The following is an 18,845-nucleotide window of genomic DNA, read 5'->3' as shown; positions in this document are numbered from 1 at the left end:
TGCAGCTAAGTTTGGCCGGGCCGTACTTTTAATTTTATTTTATTTTCCTTTTTGGAACAAATTTTGGAAATTAAGAAAAAAAATATGTATAAAATCCGTTTAAAATTCTGTTAAAATCTTAAAAATACCGAATATAGCCGTTTTATTGGGGTCTATACGAAAACGTGGACATGCATAAGCAACTTTTGTCATAAGCCATTACAATATTCAAATACAAAACATGAAAAAAAGTAAAAAAGCAGTAAGTTCGGCCGGGCCGGACTTTGAATATCCTCCACCATTTGGAACGAATTAGGAAATTTTCAAAAAAATTAAATCAATTAAAAATTCTCTTAAAATCGTAAAAATACCGAATATCGTAAGGTGCCGATATATTGGGGTTATATACAATATTGTGGACCTATAGGACGTCTGGGGGCCTATACAGACAAATCTAAGTCTGAAAAGTACTCACAATGAACTTCTTGTGTGGAATTTCAGACAATTCCATTGAGAAATGTGGCTAAAATCATCAAAATACACGATATCATGGACCTATATAGACAATTCCCTTTCAGGGGGTAAAGTGCTCACAAAGAACTCCTTGTGTAGAATTTCAGACAATTCCGTTGAAATATGTGGCTAAAATCATCAAAATACCGAATATCGGGGGTACCGTTATATGGGGGCTATACGACATCGTGGACCACTATAGACAATTATCTTGCAGGGGGTGAAATACCCACAAGGACCTCCTTGTGTGGACTTTCAGACAATTCCATTGAATAATGTGGCTAAAATCATCAAAATACACGATATCGTGGACCTATATAGACAATTCCCTTTCAGGGGGTAAAGTGCTCACAAAGAACTCCTTGTGTAGAATTTCAGACAATTCCGTTGAAATATGTGGCTAAAATCATCAAAACACCGAATATCGAGTGGTACCGTTATATGGGGGTTATACGATATCGTGTACCTATATAGACAATTCTCTTTCAGGGGGTAAAGTGCTCACAAGGAACTCCTTGTGTAGAATTTCAGACAATTCCGTTGAAATGTATGGCTAAAATCATCAAAATACCGAATATCGAGGGGTACCGTTATATGGGGGCTATACGATATCGTGGACCTATATAGACAATTCTCTTTCAGGGGGTAAAGTGCCCACAAGGAACTCCTTGTGTAGAATTTCAGACAATTCCGTTGAAATATGTGGCTAAAATCATTAAAATACCGAATATCGAGGGATACCGTTATATGAGGGCTATACGATATCGTGGACCGATATAGTCCATCTTCGAACTTGACCTGCCTGCAGACAAAAGACAGATCTGTGCAAAAATTTTAGCTTCCTATCTTTATTCGTTTTGACTGTAGCGTGATTACAACAGACGGACGGACAGGGCTACATCTCCTTAGAATTTTACGCTGATCAAGAATATATATTCTTTGTTGGGTCTAAAATTATTATTTCGATGAGTTACAAACGGAATGACGAACTTAATATACCCTACATACTATGTATGCTGGAGGGTTTAAAAAATGCGGTGAACAATGTAGGTACCGTCATATTGGGGCTACACTAAGACCTGGACATGCATAGACAATTTTCTGCCTATTAGGAACTTCAAATACGAAATTTCAAGCAATTTCGGTGAATATTGTACCTAAAATATCAAAATATCGAATATCGGGTCGTACCATTGTATGTGGGCTATACGATATCGTGGACATATCTAGACATTTCTCTTCCAGGGAGTAAATGTGGAAAATAACATCAAATTTTAGAATATGTTTAGAATTGTTTTATTTGGTCACCTTATGGCCTTCAAACGGCCAATAAAACCGCCACAAGCTGTCCAAATTTTGCTCTGCGGTATTTTGTCCCATTCCCGGCGAAGCGCTTGCTTTAGGTGATTGACACTTTGGTAGTTTTTATTGCCAACCTTGCTTTTCAAAATACTTCAGACACAAGGATTGGTATTCGGAGATTTTGGTGGTCATTGTGCGCTGGAATTGAAGCGAGGAACCTCATTTTGTAACCACTCTTGGGCGCGCTAGTGCTGAGTCCTGTTGGAATGCGCTGATGTAACAACGCGTTCAGAAAAAAATGTTAAAAAGTCATCCAAAGTCAGTCAGTCCGAAATTTCCTTGAATACAACTCCCACAGTGGGTTATACAATGGAAATATTGATGGCATTTCCGTCATTGCGCTAAAAATCTCAATGCTGTGGTCAATTTTATTTCAGGTTTTTATTATTCTGGGTTTTTGACAGAGATCCAACGGGAATATTCCGTAGGCTTAGCATCGAGACCTTATACGGAACTCGGTTACTATCCTCAGGGCTTCCTGCGGCTCGAAAGGGCAAATAGACGTGGCGAAGAGAACACACGTCGAGGCGAGATCGCTGGCAGTGGTGATTCGTTGGTTGTGGCTTTGGAGTGATGGATGAATGTATATGGCAACTCGGGATCGGCGTACGAAGCACTCCTTCCTTAAGCGTGGACCCGAAATATAAACGGCCTACGAAGTACACCTATTGGAAACTGTCGGACTCGGATGGTAAGTGGAGTACGAAACATATTTATACCAAATGCCTAAACTCGGATTTATAAGTGGCGTACACACTTATAGGAAACGGCTTAACTGGGAATTATAAGTGGCGTACGAAACACACTTATACGAACGGATAAATTCACGGATCAAATCTTGCAAATACCCGCACAAAAGACTGAGTCTTCTGTATAACTCCAACCACTCTACACACAAGTTGCAGGATGCTTTTTGTTCACGACTCACTGATGTGTCCACCACTTTTTACATTCACTGACCGTCCTTTTTCTGTTATGACGGGCCGCTTTTATAGTCTTCTGCGTTGTATTAGCAACAAAGGGCTTATTGTTGCTAGTTCTTCACGTCCATTGGAATCCTTCGTATAAGCAAATTGTTGCTACTTGTTTACGTCTCACGACTGCATTAGCATCACTTGCGCATACATGTTGTTGCTTGTTGGTTATGCCCAAACGCGAGTTACATATGCAAACACCCAACAACAAGATAAATTTGACGACTTCATCAATTCTATAACTAAAAAAGCCAGACAGTAACTTAATACAACTTCCTGTCTGTTTCGAAACACACTTTTACTAATTTAGCAAAATAAGCAAATGAAGCAATTAATGTAAAATCATTTTAAAATTAAATAAAGTCAGTCTGAAATCAACACTCAATTTGTGAAGTTCATTTAAGGACTTGTTTTATTTTTTTTTTTAAACCAAAGACCTCAGGTCTAAATGTTATTGCCGCAGTATACCCGTACCAGACAACTGGAAACTTATCAAGGAGACGCTAAAGCTGCGATACAGGCCAACCATCGAACCACATCAACTCTATAAAGTCATCGCAAGTAAGTGGTAAGTGAACTTATAGTAGAAATTCAAAATATAAAATATAAAACGAATGAACTAATTATTTATTATAAAGACGATAATTATATAGATTTATCCAATATAGACAGTCTGCTAGTTAATACAGTTAAAGAGGTGACACATGGTGTGTTATTAGACAAAATATATGAAGAAAAGTATATAAATGACATCCTAAGAATACTAACAAGAAGATGCTTTGAAAATGCGTGTAACAGAGATGAATACAAAAAAATTAAATCTCAAAAAATCAATAGCAATTTTAATAATAATAATTTTAAAAATAGAAATCGAGGAAACTTTTATCAAATGAATAGAGTTCAAGAGTTCCACTTCAATAATAATAATAATAATAACCTCAATAGAAACAATAATAATTTTTATAATAATAATAATTATAACAGACATTTTAACGGACAACCTAACAGAGCAGAATCTAATAGATATCAAAATAATAACTCAGGAAATTTTAGAAATAGAAATAATAATTCAGGAAACTTCAAAAAATATAGAAATCAGAACAACAATTCAGAACATTTTCATCGTTTAGCACAGGTAGGACACCCAGGGCAATATTCCGGTCAATATTGCAGAAATCAACCTTGGCAAGACCACGCTGAGCCAATGGAAGTCGATAATATAGAAGCAAAGAATTCAAGAAGATTTCCACAAGAAGGATCTTTTTATAGATTAACAGAAAGCAAGAATAATATTAATAATGAAGAAGTAAATCAGTGTGAAATAAAAGACAACTTTAATCAAGATGAGAAACAGGATATGATAAAAAAATAATATATTCTTGAACACAACATCAGACTTTTTACCAATGATAAACTTAACAATAAAGAATAAACATTACGTAGCCTTAATAGATACAAGTGCAAGCATTAGCATTATTGACGAAAATATAAAGGATTTCAAAAGATATAAAAATTAAAAGTGAAATATATACGGAAATACCAGAGCAATTTGAGTGTAGAAAAGGACAAATAATATTATATAACATTATAATAGGTATTGATTTATTGAATGCATTTAATGCAGTAATTAATATTTTCGACAGCAAAATGTCTTTCAATAACCGAATAACAAACTTTGTTATAAATCCATATAAAAATATTCAAATATGTTCATTAGAAGTATCAGAATTTGACTGGAATAGAATTGAATTAGGACATTAAAAACAAGAATTGGATAAAATTATAAAAATCGTTAACAAATTCAAAAACTTATTTTTTATGGAAGGTGACATTTCGACTAGCACTATGGACATAAAACATGAAATTAGGACAACGACAGATGAATAAATGAAGGCTAAATTATATAGATATCCACCAGAACACGAACAAGAAGTAAGAAGACAAATAAAACAAATGGAAGAGCAAGGAATAATTCAAAAAGTAGCTCGAGATACGCAAGTCCATTAATTGTAGTTCCGAAGAAAATGGATAATTCTGGAGAGAAGAAGTATAGAATCGTTGTTGACTACAGAAAATTAAATGAGATAACTATAGACGACAGTTTCCCGCTTCCAAATATAAATTCAATTTTAGACAAACTAGGAAGGGCACAATATTTAATGACGGCTTTCGTTACACCCCATGGACTATATGAATTCATTAGAATGCCGTTTGGACTAAAAAATGCTACGGTGACATTCCAAAATTTGATGAATGGAAGATTTTATCAACAATACGTGAGTTGTATATCTAGACGACATCCTTATATTTAGCACCTCACTTAAAGAACATGTAAAAGGAATAACGGACATTTTCAAAACGTTAGAAAAGGCAAATTTTAAAGTACAAATAGACAAATGCAATTTTATGAAAAAAAGAGACAGAATTCCTTGGACACATTCTAACAAAGGACGAATTAAAACCTAATCCCACTTAGATAAAAGTCATTCAAGACCTGGAACTACCAAAAACAGAAAAACAAATAAAAAGTTTTTTAAGACTAACGGGATATTATAGGAAATTTGTTAAAGACTACGCAAAAGTAGCACAACCCATTACAAAATACCTAAAAAAGGGAATACAAATTAATACCAAAGATCCAACATATATTGAAGCCTATTGAAATTAAAGTTACTTATCAACTCACGTCCAATTTTGAGATATCCTAATTTTGAGAAAAAGTTTACATTAACTACAGATGCATCAAATTATGCAATTGGCGCTGTTCTTTCACTAGAAGGACATCCATTTTGTTTTGTATCTAGGACATTAAATAACCATGAAAGAAATTACTCAGCGACTGGTAAAAAAATTCTTAGCTATACTATGGAGCGTAAATTATTTAAGACTATACTTATATGGAAGGAAATTTCAAATATTAACAGATCATCAACCAATCAAATATTTACATTCTAAATATAAAGGAAAAGACATCTCTCCAAGACATCAAAGATGGTTACTTATGTTAGGAGAATATGACTTCAACATAGATTATATTAAAGGAAAAGAAAATAACGTAACAGATTTTTTAAGTAGAATTGAACAAAACAAAGATATTAACAATGAAGAGCATGATGAAATATCATCACAAACACATGATGAAATAGATAAAGAAACAATTGAGAATATAATAAATGATGTAGAAGAAAATTTAACCTTAGTAACAGTTCATTCAGCAGAAGAAAATTTAATGAATCATTTTGCTATAAAGGAAGATATAGTTAATAAATACAGGACTCAACTGATTATCACTAATAATAAAACGGAAGAATTAAAAACTATCCATGGAAAGAAAATAATTTTCATATCAGAATCAGATTTTGAAATAATGGGTGAAATATTTAGGAAATATATAACAAAAGGAAAGGTAGGAATTTATTCTGAATTAAGCTATTCTAAGTGCAATATTGTACAACAAAAATTAATAGATATGTTTTCAAATAATACGCAGTTAAAATTCGAAAAATTTACAATGAGAGCACAAGATATTGAAACTGAAGTCGAAGCCATAAAACAAATATCTTTATACCATATTAGAGAAAGTATACATTCTGGAATTATTGAGACATACAATAATATTAAAACTAAAATATATTATCCAAAATTACAAGAATTAATACAAGTTGTAATAAATCAATGTGATATATGTCAAGAAGTAAAATACGATAGGCATCCCATTAAAGCAAAATTTAATAAAACAGAAACTCCTACTAAAAATGAAATTATTTATATGGATACCTACGTAATGAAAGGATTTCATTTCCTTTCAATAATAGACAAATTTTCAAAGTTTGCAACAGCTTATACACTAAATGATAGAAATATTATAACCATTATAGAAAAATTAGGGGAACATTTTACAAGAATAGGTAAACCAAAAAAGATAGTAGCAGATAATGAATTTAATTCCATAAGATTAAAAGAATTTTTACAAAATGAGAACATCTTACAAAGCCAAACAGTCATACAGGAAATGCAGACATAGAGCGTCTACATAATACAATTGCAGAAAAATTTGAAATCTTATACAAATTAAGTAAAGACATACCAATTAGACAACTTATCCAAAGAGCAATTAGAAATTATAATGAGAGATATCATTCGGTAACAAAATATCCACCTAAAGAGATCCAACATGAGGAAGTCGATGAAATGAAAGTAAAAAAGAATATTGAAGACAATAAAATTAAAACAATAGATAAATTAAACAGATCTAGGAAAGAATATATAGAAAATAGAAAAGGATACAAAAAAGGAAACATAAAAAAAGCAGAATTAAAAAATATTCATCCTATCAATATTAAACGACCATTAAAATTTACAGATCTGGGTAATCCTAATAATAATGACCCTGACCAACAATACAAACAGCAATGACAACAACACGTTTGACTGAACAATCTGGATATATAGACATTAGTATAAAACCACAAGACATAGTAAAGGAAACTGATATAATAGTACATATAATAAAATTAGAAGAAATTGAAAACATTGTAGAACAAATGAAAGAAAATATTATTCTATCAAAGATCACAAATAAAGACATATTACAATTAGAAAAAATGGACATAAAAAACAAAATTTCAATCATAAAGCCTAAGTATTGCAGACATAGACGTGGACTAATTAATGGAATAGGAGGACTTTCAAAATATTTATTTGGCACAATGGACGACGAAGACCGACAAACTATACAGAATAAATTGTTTAATATAAATGAAATAAGAGAAAACAATAACCAACAAGTAATAATTAATGACTTCTTTAATATGACTTTAAACCATTTAAAAACAGTAATACAAAATGATCGTATACTAAGAGAAACGGAATTAAATTCGATAAATAAATTTTTAGACGAAGAAAATGACAGAACAGCCTATTTAGAACAGTTAACAAATATCCAACTAATAAAAAATAAATTAGAACATATTCAGGTCAATATTATATCTTCTAAATATGGATTAGTACATCCAAGTATTTTGACAACTAATGAAATACGATATTAATTATCATAAAATTAAATACATCCAAACAGGAACAGCATATTTTTATGACACTTATTTAACACTTAAAATTGAAGTAAGAACAATTGTACCACTAACAAATAATGATAAATGTGAAATTGATTATAATATTGAACAAATTTTTGATTACAAAATAAAACATATACATTTAAAGAAAATACATACTTAAAAGACCTAAAATTAAGTAAACATTGTATCATCAAAAATAATTGTAAAATGACTCAAGATTTAGAAATTATTCAATTAGATGTAGATACAATAATTGTAAAAAATGCCAAAAATGTATATACCAATAATATTAAACAAAAAAAAAAATAAATAAAACAACACATTTTATTCATAAAATATCATTTGAAACAATTGTAAAAGATCATGAAATTAATGTAAAGAATATATACCTATTGAAATATTACAGTAAATGGAATTATGGATGTAACATTATACTTTTATTAATTATCGTTGTAATACTATATAAACATAAAAGAATAACATTTAAAATAAATAGTCGAATTCGAGAGAATTCTGATTTAAAGGGGAGGGTAGTTACATATGCAAACACCCAACAACAAGATAAATTCGACGACTTCATCAATTCCATAACTAAAAAAGCCAGACAGTAACTTAATACAACTTTTACTAATTTAGCAAAATAAGCAAATTTAGCGAATTAAGCAATTAATGTAAAATCATTTTTTAAATAAAGTCAGTCTGAAATCAACACTCAATTCGTGAAGTTCATTTAAGAACTCGTTTTAATTTTTTTTAAACCAAAGATCTTAGGTCTAAATGTTATTCGCGCGCTTTCAATTCCCTTACGCATGTATGTTGTTGCTACTATTTTGTACCTAACGACTGCATTAGCTTCACTTGTGCATGCATGTTGTTGTTAACTGTTTATGCCAGTTATCATTAAAAATATTAACATTTCTTGTAATAAACAAAAATAAGCATTTCCCACAATACTTGCATTAACACGAGCATCCGTTCTTATATCTGTTCTCACCAAAATTTGCTGACACCATGTCTGCTATCACATCAGGTGATTTCTTTGTAATTTAAGTAAACATAATCATAACCATAATGGCAAATGTAACTATAAGTTTATTTCAGTTGTTAAAAATATCACTCAATAAAGGAGGTTCACTCCCATTAAACATAATAAAAATAATTTTTTTTAATAAAATAAAGTTTATGTTTTATTAACTGGTGCCCAACGTTCGAAAGTTATGTTTTATTAACTGGCGCCCAACGTTCGAGGGTTCAGCTAAGTGTCTATAGCGATTAAACGGTGTTTCAAATTAAAAAAAAAAGAATATATAAATAAATCACTAACTGACATTCTAAAACTTTAACCAGTAAAAGACAATGTAATTAAATCGCTAACTGGGAAAATATCAAGTGAATAAAAGAAACACCACTAATCCAAATCAGTTAATTGCTTCGACTTTAAACAAAAAAGAAAGTGAAGAAGCATATTATCGAACATTAAAAAAAATATCGTGACACAGCAACCCGGAACTCTACATCTTGCAGTTCTTCAACGCAGGGCATCCTCATAAGTGTCTGGAAGAAGATCCCAAGTAGCAGTCGCAAAAAGGACAAAATCGGAACCAGCGGTGGGATGCAGCTTAAAATATTCATTTTGTAAGTTCTAATTTTAAGACAATTATTAAACAATTTAATTTAAACATTATTAAATAACACAAGAAGAAAAGAATAATTTTCATTAAAAACTACAAACTGAATATATAAAGAAACAATTCAAAACCATAATTATAAAAACAACCCTAAAAAGAAAAAAGAACTAGTAAAATAACGACTTATCAAATACATACAAATAAAAATTTATTAAAATTAGTTTATAAGATTTAATTTTAAAATCCTTTTCCCGAACATAAAAAACCCATCTTCCATCATGTCAAATCCCAACAATCTTATCCGACCACCATTACTCAACCCCCCAGAAAATAGACCTGAAGATGTATGTCAGTCAATCTTAGAAATGCAATAACAGGAATAGTATCACAAGCAAATAGAACAGAGGGAAAACACATTTGTTAAAACATACATAAATATTTTTTTTTATTGTTCTATAAACATACTTTAGATTTAATTACCAAAAACAAACAATAAATACAAAAATCAAACACACCTACATATTTATAAGTTTTAAACTGCTTATACAGCATTATTATATCACATATTTGGACTATTTTATTGTTACAGTTAATTTTCTTTATTTTAGTTCATTGGCCATTGGTTCATTCACTTTTGCAATGTTTTTAAGTTTCTTTAACACATTTATTTATTTTGCTTACATAGCATTTAATGTCTACTAGTAACCGACCTACATTACAATTAATTTATATCAGCATTTATCAATAGCATTTTTTAATTAATTATGTTAAGAAATTTTGTATATAAAGACAGCCAGAAATAAAGAAAATTCAGTCGTCTTTTGTAGTGACTAAACTAAGAGTTTTATTTACTATCTAGGCGGCTTCCTTCAAGTTCATGTGCTTGGAAGGAAATTAATTTGGATACTAAGTGTCAGTTCAAATTTATGTGTTTGAATTGAATCGCACTAGATCCTACTATCAAAACATTTTTTGGTGACCCCGACGTGATCCTGACGGTAACTAAACCGAAAAGTTTTTGGTGACGTTATCCACAAGGTGTGAGGACGTAACGCACGCGTACCAATTTCAAAAACCCCTTTTTGGAGCTCTGGAGGAAAACCAGGAGGAAATTGCCGGTAACTAATCATCATACAACAACTGCTGCTACTCGCTGATAAATCAACAAATAATAATGACAAACGTCCAAGAGCTTATTTCTCAGCAAGAAGAAAGAGGCAGCAATTTCGAAAAATTCGTCTCTACTATAAAGAAGGCACCTCTTGAAAGGAGAACGGAAGAGTTCTACAAGAGCAAACTTGATGAACTAAGGCTGTTATGGCAGAATTTTGAGAAGGCAGAAAACAGAATTAGCGATGATCCATCATTGTCAGAGGATGATCCGTATATTGCTCGGAATCTATATAGAACAATTGGAGAGAAGTTCAGCTCAACAATGGAATATATAGACGCGGAAATGAAGAAACTGAGGTCAGCCAAAAGTAAGCCAGTTCCCACCTTGAGAGAGAAATCGACTGAAGTTGTCGCAGGAGACAAAATACCTTCCCGTGTTGATGGGCTTGTCAGAATGATAAATGCTCGAATGAGTGCCCTTAGTCGTCACTTGCAAGGCTTGGGCACAATCGAAGCGGAACAGCCGAAGCAATTGTATAGCATCAAAGAAGATACTATAAAAAAGCTATGGAATCAAATAACGGAGCTCTACGATGAAATATTGCAGCAGATTGAAGATCCATCGAAAATTGGATTAAGTCAAGAAAACTACGATATGCTGGAAGATTCGGTACAAGACAACTTAATAAAACTAGCAGTCTTGAAAGACAAATGCAGCGAAACCGTGACCATTGCACCTCAATTAGGGAGTGACATTATAGCACACAGTTCACTCCCACTACCAAAGGTAACAATTCCTCAAGTCAATGGGGATTGTTTGAAGTGGCGTCAGTTCTATGAACTTTTCTTGGAGATGGTAGACAAACAGTCTCTTCCAAGTGTTCAAAAAATGTGGTATCTCAAAACCAATTTGTCTGGCGAGGCTGGTAAACTAATCAGTCGTCTATACTTGACAGAGGATAATTACAAAACGGCATGGATGTTGCTGCAAGAACGTTATAACAATAAGCGGGTTCTTGTTTCCACTCTAGTAGAACGGATTTTGAATCAACCAAATGGAACTTCATCAACGGCCTCCATCAAGGCTCTGCATGACACTACAAAGGAATGCATGCTAGCCCTCAACAATCTTCAAATCGACACAACGTCTTGGGATGCTCTATTGATTCAATTGATCACAAAGAAATTGGATCACGCTCTGTACATACGATTCATGCAATCACTGGCGAATCCGAAGGAAGTTCCTACTATGAAAGAGTTGTTTTCATTTTTGGAACTGCAATTCGAATCAATGGAATCGATTGGAAAAGCGGCATCTACGCACAAGGGTTCAATCAAAACTGTTTCGTCCGTAATATCAGTGGAGGATCACAGGAGTTGTAAACTATGCAAGAACGACTCCCATCCAATTTATCATTGTAAGAAGTTCTTGGCAATGACAGAAGGTGAGCGATTGAAATGGATACAGCAACATAAATTGTGTGTAAATTGTTTCAAATCGGACCATGCAGCAAAAACTTGTTTTTCTGGCAACTGCAAAATATGTAGTAATAAGCACAATACATTGCTACATTTGCCAAAAAAGTCTCAACCATCTCCGAAGGCCTCAAATCAATCACCACCAACAAAAATCGATATCGCACCAGTCAACGTTACTGCAGTTTCTTCGGCATCAGCAGAAGATCAGAAAAATGTAATTCTAGCAACGGCTAGAGTCATCATCAAAGCGACTAACGGTATGTCAGGCGAATTTAGAGCGGTGTTAGACTCGGGTTCGCAAGTGAACATTGTGACGGAAAGACTCATACAAAAATTGTCACTTAGAACAGCAGATGCCTCTTTATCTATTTCCGGAGTCGGAAGGATTCAGAAGAAGGCTTATCATCGGGTAAACATACAAATGTTATCAAGCAATTCTGAATTTTCCACAAATTTGGAAACATTTGTTTTGCCCACAATTATACCTCCGCAACCAAATCATGATTTGGATATACAAAACTGGCAAATTCCCAAGAATATTAGATTAGCAGACCCTAATTTTAACGTTCAAGGAAAAATTGACATTTTACTCGGAGCTGAGTTTTACTTCAGTTTAATGCAACCAGGCACAATAAAACTATATGGTCATCAACCCATACTCCAAAATACTGCGCTTGGCTGGATTGTAGGTGGTTTAATTCAACAATCGTCAACGGACGACACATCAGCAGCGCTAACATGCGCAATTTCTAGTGAAACATCACTGGAACAAGCTATCGAAAAATTATGGAAACTTGAGGAAGTGGAATCAACTGAAAAGGTCATGTCTCCATTAGAAACTCTTTGCGAATCTCACTTCAATCAACATGTTAAGACGGATCAGAATGGTCGTTTCATCGTCAGCCTTCCGTTTCAAGAATCTCCAACAGCATTGGGGAAATCACATGCAATGGCTTATAACCGATTTATGAGCCTTGAACGCCGACTTCTACAGAAGGAAGATATCCGAAGTCAGTACATTAAATTTATGCGAGAATATGAACAATTAGGACACATGCAAAAGATTGACGTGTGTACCGTATCAAATCCTAAATATTTTATTCCGCATCATTGTGTTCTCAAGCCCGATAGTACAACAACAAAACTTAGGGTTGTATTTGACGCATCAGCGAAAACTTCATCAGGTCAATCGTTAAATGATCTAATGTATACAGGACCAATCGTACAAAGTGAATTGTTTTCTATTTTGCTGAGGTTTCGATTGCCAAAATTCGTCTTCACAACCGATATTGAAAAGATGTACAGGCAGATTTTAATGCATCCCGATGATCAAAGGTATCAGCTAATTATCTGGAGAGAGGATCCATCCCATCCAGTCAGTTATTACAAACTTAATACGGTCACATATGGGACACGTTCAGCACCGTATCTGGCTACAAAATGCTTACAAAAGATTGCAAACGAGAACATGGAGCGTTGTCCATTAGGCTCACAAATGCTGAAAGATACTTTTTATATGGATGACGGTCTCGGCGGTGCAGATAGCCTAAGTACAGCTATTGAAATACAAAAGGAGTTAATAACAATCTTGAAACAACACGGCTTCATTCTAAGGAAATGGTCATCCAATACACCAAAATTGCTGAAGGACATACCACATAGCGATCGAGAAGTGAACCTGGATCTCAACGAATCTCAAACAATAAAGAATTTGGGATTATATTGGACGCCGCAAACAGATCAATTTTCTGTAAAAACAAACATTGATCATAATGAAATCATATCAAAACGAGTAGTTACGTCTGAACTAGCAAAATTATTTGATCCGTTTGGCCTACTTGCACCGATTGTGGTGAAGGCAAAAATATTTATTCAGCAGCTGTGGCAACATACATTAGATTGGGACGAAGCATTACCCGAAAAACTTTGTGCCACTTGGAAAACATTTCGAAGGGAATTGGAAGGTCTCAACAACTTTAAGATACCGCGACATGTATTCTGTGGGGAGATCCCGACGAAAATCCAGTTGCATGTGTTTGCCGATACATCGGAAAGAGCTTTTGGCGCGGCTATTTATATTCGTTTTATTGGAAAAGATGGACGAGTAGTTGTACGTCTGATCTGTGCTAAATCCAGGGTAGCTCCTTTGAGAAAGCAAACTCTACCGCGATTAGAGCTATGTGCCGCAGTGGTAGCAGCTCAACTGGCTACCAGGGTGAAAAATGACCTAAGGCTTCAGAATAGTCCGATGTTTTTATGGACTGATTCTGAAATAGTACTCGCCTGGATAAAATCAAAGTCCAACGTATATAAGACTTTTGTGGCTAATAGGGTATCCACCATACAAAACTTAACATTGCCAGAACAATGGAACCACGTTAAGTCAAAAGAAAATCCTGCCGACATTTTATCCCGAGGACTCTCGCCAGCTGATCTTCCTAAATGCCGATTATGGTTTCATGGTCCAGTTTTTCTTCATGGAAAGGAAGAACTATGGCCGACCAAATTCTCTCCGCAAGAGGATATAACAAATAGCATGGAGTTAAAGACTGCAGCTACGACGTCAATAGTAGCTTCTGACATGCATCTAATACATATGATCGAGCACAAAAATTCATTCAGGAAGTTACAAAGAATTTTGGCATACGTGCTTAGATTCACCGGCAATGCACGTATGCAAAAGGCACACCGGCCTCAACATATAGCAGTGTCTTCCAACGAATTAGACGACTCCCTTCGTCTAATAATTCAAGCCGTACAATCATCCGAATTTGCAGCTGATATCAACGCATTGAAGGCTGAAAAGCAGATTAATAAGCATAGCTCGCTATGCAGTTTATCACCGTTTTTGGATGATGAAGGCATTCTTCGCGTTGGAGGAAGATTGGAACATGCTATGCTACAAATGGATGCGAAACACCAAATGATATTGCCTTATAATGATCCTTTGGTGAAATTGCTATTTAAGACAGTTCATGAAGAAAACAAACACAATAACGATATAGCTGAAGAATCCGACCAATTCAACAATTCTCAACTGTTTGGACTTCTATCAACGCATTTGATGTTATCCGCAATAAATCTACAGAGAACACAGGCCGAAATCATTAATGTGCTTACTGATACTCATCATGGAAAAATAAGTCCCCTGTTATTGGCTCCTCATCAATTGAAAGAAGAAATTAGTGTCATTATGGCTAATCTTCCAATTTCACATGCTTTGCCAACATCAGGTGACAATTTGATTCAACTTTATAAGCTTATGAGTGTTAAAGGGGCAGTTACAAAATATGAAATCATTTTTGAAGTGAAGATACCCTTAGTTAACCAACAGTTTTTTGAGTTGTTCAAAATAGTTGCAGTTCCAACAATACAAAATGACACCTTAATCGCCATTCAACCAGAAACGGAATACATATCTACCGATGCACATAGAGAAGAATGTATTCTTGTCAAATCAGAGGATATTTCAAGCTGCCTCAAACCAAACGATGATGAATATATTTGCAGAAGTCAGCAGTCAAAGCTCAAGAAAAATGCACTTGTTAACACTTGCGAGATCAATATCTTCAATAACCAATCAACTAGCAATTGCTGTCTTCACAAAATTACTGGAACAGCAGTTTGGAGTCAATTACATCATCAAAATAAATGGATCTTTGCTACTACAGCCGATATTGAATCTTCAATGGTATGCGGATCTGAAACCAACCTCATCATCATTAAAAATTCCGGAATAATGGAAATTGGTCCTACCTGCGTAATAAAAAACAAAATTGTTACGATACATGGACATTTTGCAGCTTCCAGTAGTTTACATACATCCTATGTAAGATTGAAAGGCATTCAATATATAAGTCGACAAGAGGAAATTGAAAAGGTTTCAACAAATACCAATACCACCTCTTACAAGATTCATCAAGAAGAATTGGATAATATACAAAAACAGTTGCATGAATCAACTCTAAAACACCTACCACAATTAATTCACTCATTAAATCAACATCATCATGCAGTTAGCTACGCATCTTTAGTTTGCTGCATTCTTATTTTACTTGGCCAGCTGAGTTGGAGGATCCACACAAAATTTAAGAAGCCATCTCAATTCATACCTACACCAGCTATAAGATCTCATCAATCAACAATCGATGTTACAATGGAGTCATTCCCACATGCATCCAACCCAAGCGCAATCATTGAACAATGTCAACGCGGCGGAGAATGTTAAAACATACATAAATATTTTTTATTATTGTTCTATAAACATACTTTAGATTTAATTACCAAAAACAAACAATAAATACAAAAATCAAACACACCTACATATTTATAAGTTTTAAACTGCTTATACAGCATTATTATATCACATATTTGGACTATTTTATTGTTACAGTTAATTTTCTTTATGTTAGTTCATTGGCCATTGGTTCATTCACTTTTGCAATGTTTTTAAGTTTCTTTAACACATTTATTTATTTTGCTTACATAGCATTTAATGTCTACTAGTAACCGACCTACATTACAATTAATTTATATCAGCATTTATCAATAGCATTTTTTAATTAATTATGTTAAGAAATTTTGTATATAAAGACAGCCAGAAATAAAGAAAATTCAGTCGTCTTTTGTAGTGACTAAACTAAGAGTTTTAATTACTATCTAGGCGGCTTCCTTCAAGTTCATGTGCTTGGAAGGAAATTAATTTGGATACTAAGTGTCAGTTCAAATTTATGTGTTTGAATTGAATCGCACTAGATCCTACTATCAAAACAACATTTTTAATTCAATTATTAATCAAAATTCAAATGAATTCTCAGGGACGGATCTGGTTATAAATCAAGAACATAGGGCTAATATAGGAGACCTAGATAAAATTCCAGATATCGTAAAATGTCTAAGAGAATTTTCAGGTAACAGTATGGAATTTATATCATGGAAAAAAGCGTTGAGGGAATTCTTCAAATTTATTAACCGATAAAGGGCACTGCCAAATATTACGGAATTATTAGCGTTATAAGAAACAAGATCACAGGGCAAGCAGACAACGTATTAGAATCATACAATACTCCATTAAACTGGGATTGTATATCAAATTGTCTTCTAACACATTACGCCGATAAAAGAGATGTATCATCTCTCGAATATCAATTAACCTCTTTGACCCAATGTAGGCAAAATATCCAAGAATTTTACCATGAAGTATATGGATGCCTAACCCTATCCTAAATAAATTATCATCCTTAGAAATAGGGAATGAAGCTACAAACATTTTAACTAAAACATACAGAGAAAAAGCTTTAGATACGTTCATTAGGGGTCTAAATGGCGATATGCCAAGACTTTTAGCAATAAAGGAGCCTAGAGACTTACCACAAGCACTTGCATTGTGCCAAAAATTGGAAAACCAAACCTTTAGAACTAACTATGCACAAAATTCACGCACCAATATAAAGAAATTTGTTCAGTCGCCACTATTGCCTCCAAGATATAATAAACCAAAAACAAACTATCCACAATTTTCGTATCAACCGACGTCACCATACCAACCATGGTTTGACACTAGAAATCAGACTTTTCAGACAAAAAACGGACACTTCCAATCATATCCATCCCCAAATAACCAATCACGAAATGGCCAATTCCAACCTAACCCATTCCAAAACAATCAGTCAAGAAATAATCAATTCCAAATTAACCCATTCCAAAATAACCTACAACCACCACCTACACCTTTTGCTCCTAAACCACTCCAACCAATCGAAGTTGACGACAGTATAAGAACTCGTAACATAAATTATAAAAACAGACCAAGACCTATGCAAAACTTCCAAGGGAAAAGACCACCACAACAATCACTTCAAATTAGACCACCTCTAAAAGTGCAAAGAAATTTCCACACCGTGGCAAAACATGAAATAGAAGATGATCTAAACCAAGATCAAACCTTACAGGAATATATTAATAGTTTCCCAGAATATCAAGAAAACTTACAAAATTCTGAAGAAAGTTTTACAGATATTCATTTTTTAGGCTAACGCAATCCTCGTTACCCTATAATAGTTGTAGGACTAACGATGGAAAATTTCTCAAAATTCTTTTAGATACAGGTTCAAATAAAAACTACATTCAACCAAACCTATCAAACAGCATTATCAAAAATGAAAACGAATTTTATGCTAATTCAATAGGAGGTCCTATCAAAGTTACCCACCATGTCTTTACAAATCTTTTTGGAAATACTGAAATTCCAATAAAATTTTTTGTACTTCCAACACTCAAATCTTTTCATGCCATATTAGGGAACGACAGTTTAAAACAACTTTCAGCAATAATTTACATAGAGCGCAGCTTATTAGTGATAAAAGGTGGAAAGAAAATAAAAATAAACCAACAATATACTAGTGACGTAAATACTATAGGAATTAGAACCCAACATATGACTCTAGATCAGGAAAATGCAATCAGAGAATTAACAATAAAATATCCTAAATTATTTCTGGACCCGGATGAAAAATTGACATACACAACAATTGTGAAAGGCGAAATAAGAACTACTTCAGACAAGCCAGTCTATTCTAGAAGTTACCCCTATCCTTCTTCATTAAAAGAAGAAGTGGAGAAACAAATTAACGAATTACTTGCAAACGGTATAATTAGACCATCAAGATCTCCATACAACGCTCCTGTATGGATAGTACCTAAAAAACTAGACGCTTCCGAAA

At 33.6% G+C, this 18,845-nt stretch overlaps 1 protein-coding gene across 1 annotated transcript; it reads left to right on the top strand.

Annotated features, from left to right (window-relative positions):
- Positions 1–10,705: 10,705 nt before the first annotated feature.
- LOC131804577 (uncharacterized) lies at positions 10,706–16,351 on the top strand. The gene has a single exon (XM_059127630.1). It carries the CDS (start codon positions 10,706–10,708, stop codon positions 16,349–16,351), a length of 5,646 nt encoding a protein of 1,881 aa, XP_058983613.1.
- Positions 16,352–18,845: the final 2,494 nt, after the last annotated feature.

This window comes from Musca domestica, unplaced genomic scaffold (assembly GCF_030504385.1).
Source record: "Musca domestica strain aabys unplaced genomic scaffold, Musca_domestica.polishedcontigs.V.1.1 10, whole genome shotgun sequence".
NCBI classification, from domain to species: domain Eukaryota; kingdom Metazoa; phylum Arthropoda; class Insecta; order Diptera; family Muscidae; genus Musca; species Musca domestica.
This window is presented reverse-complemented; position numbering and strand designations above follow the sequence as displayed.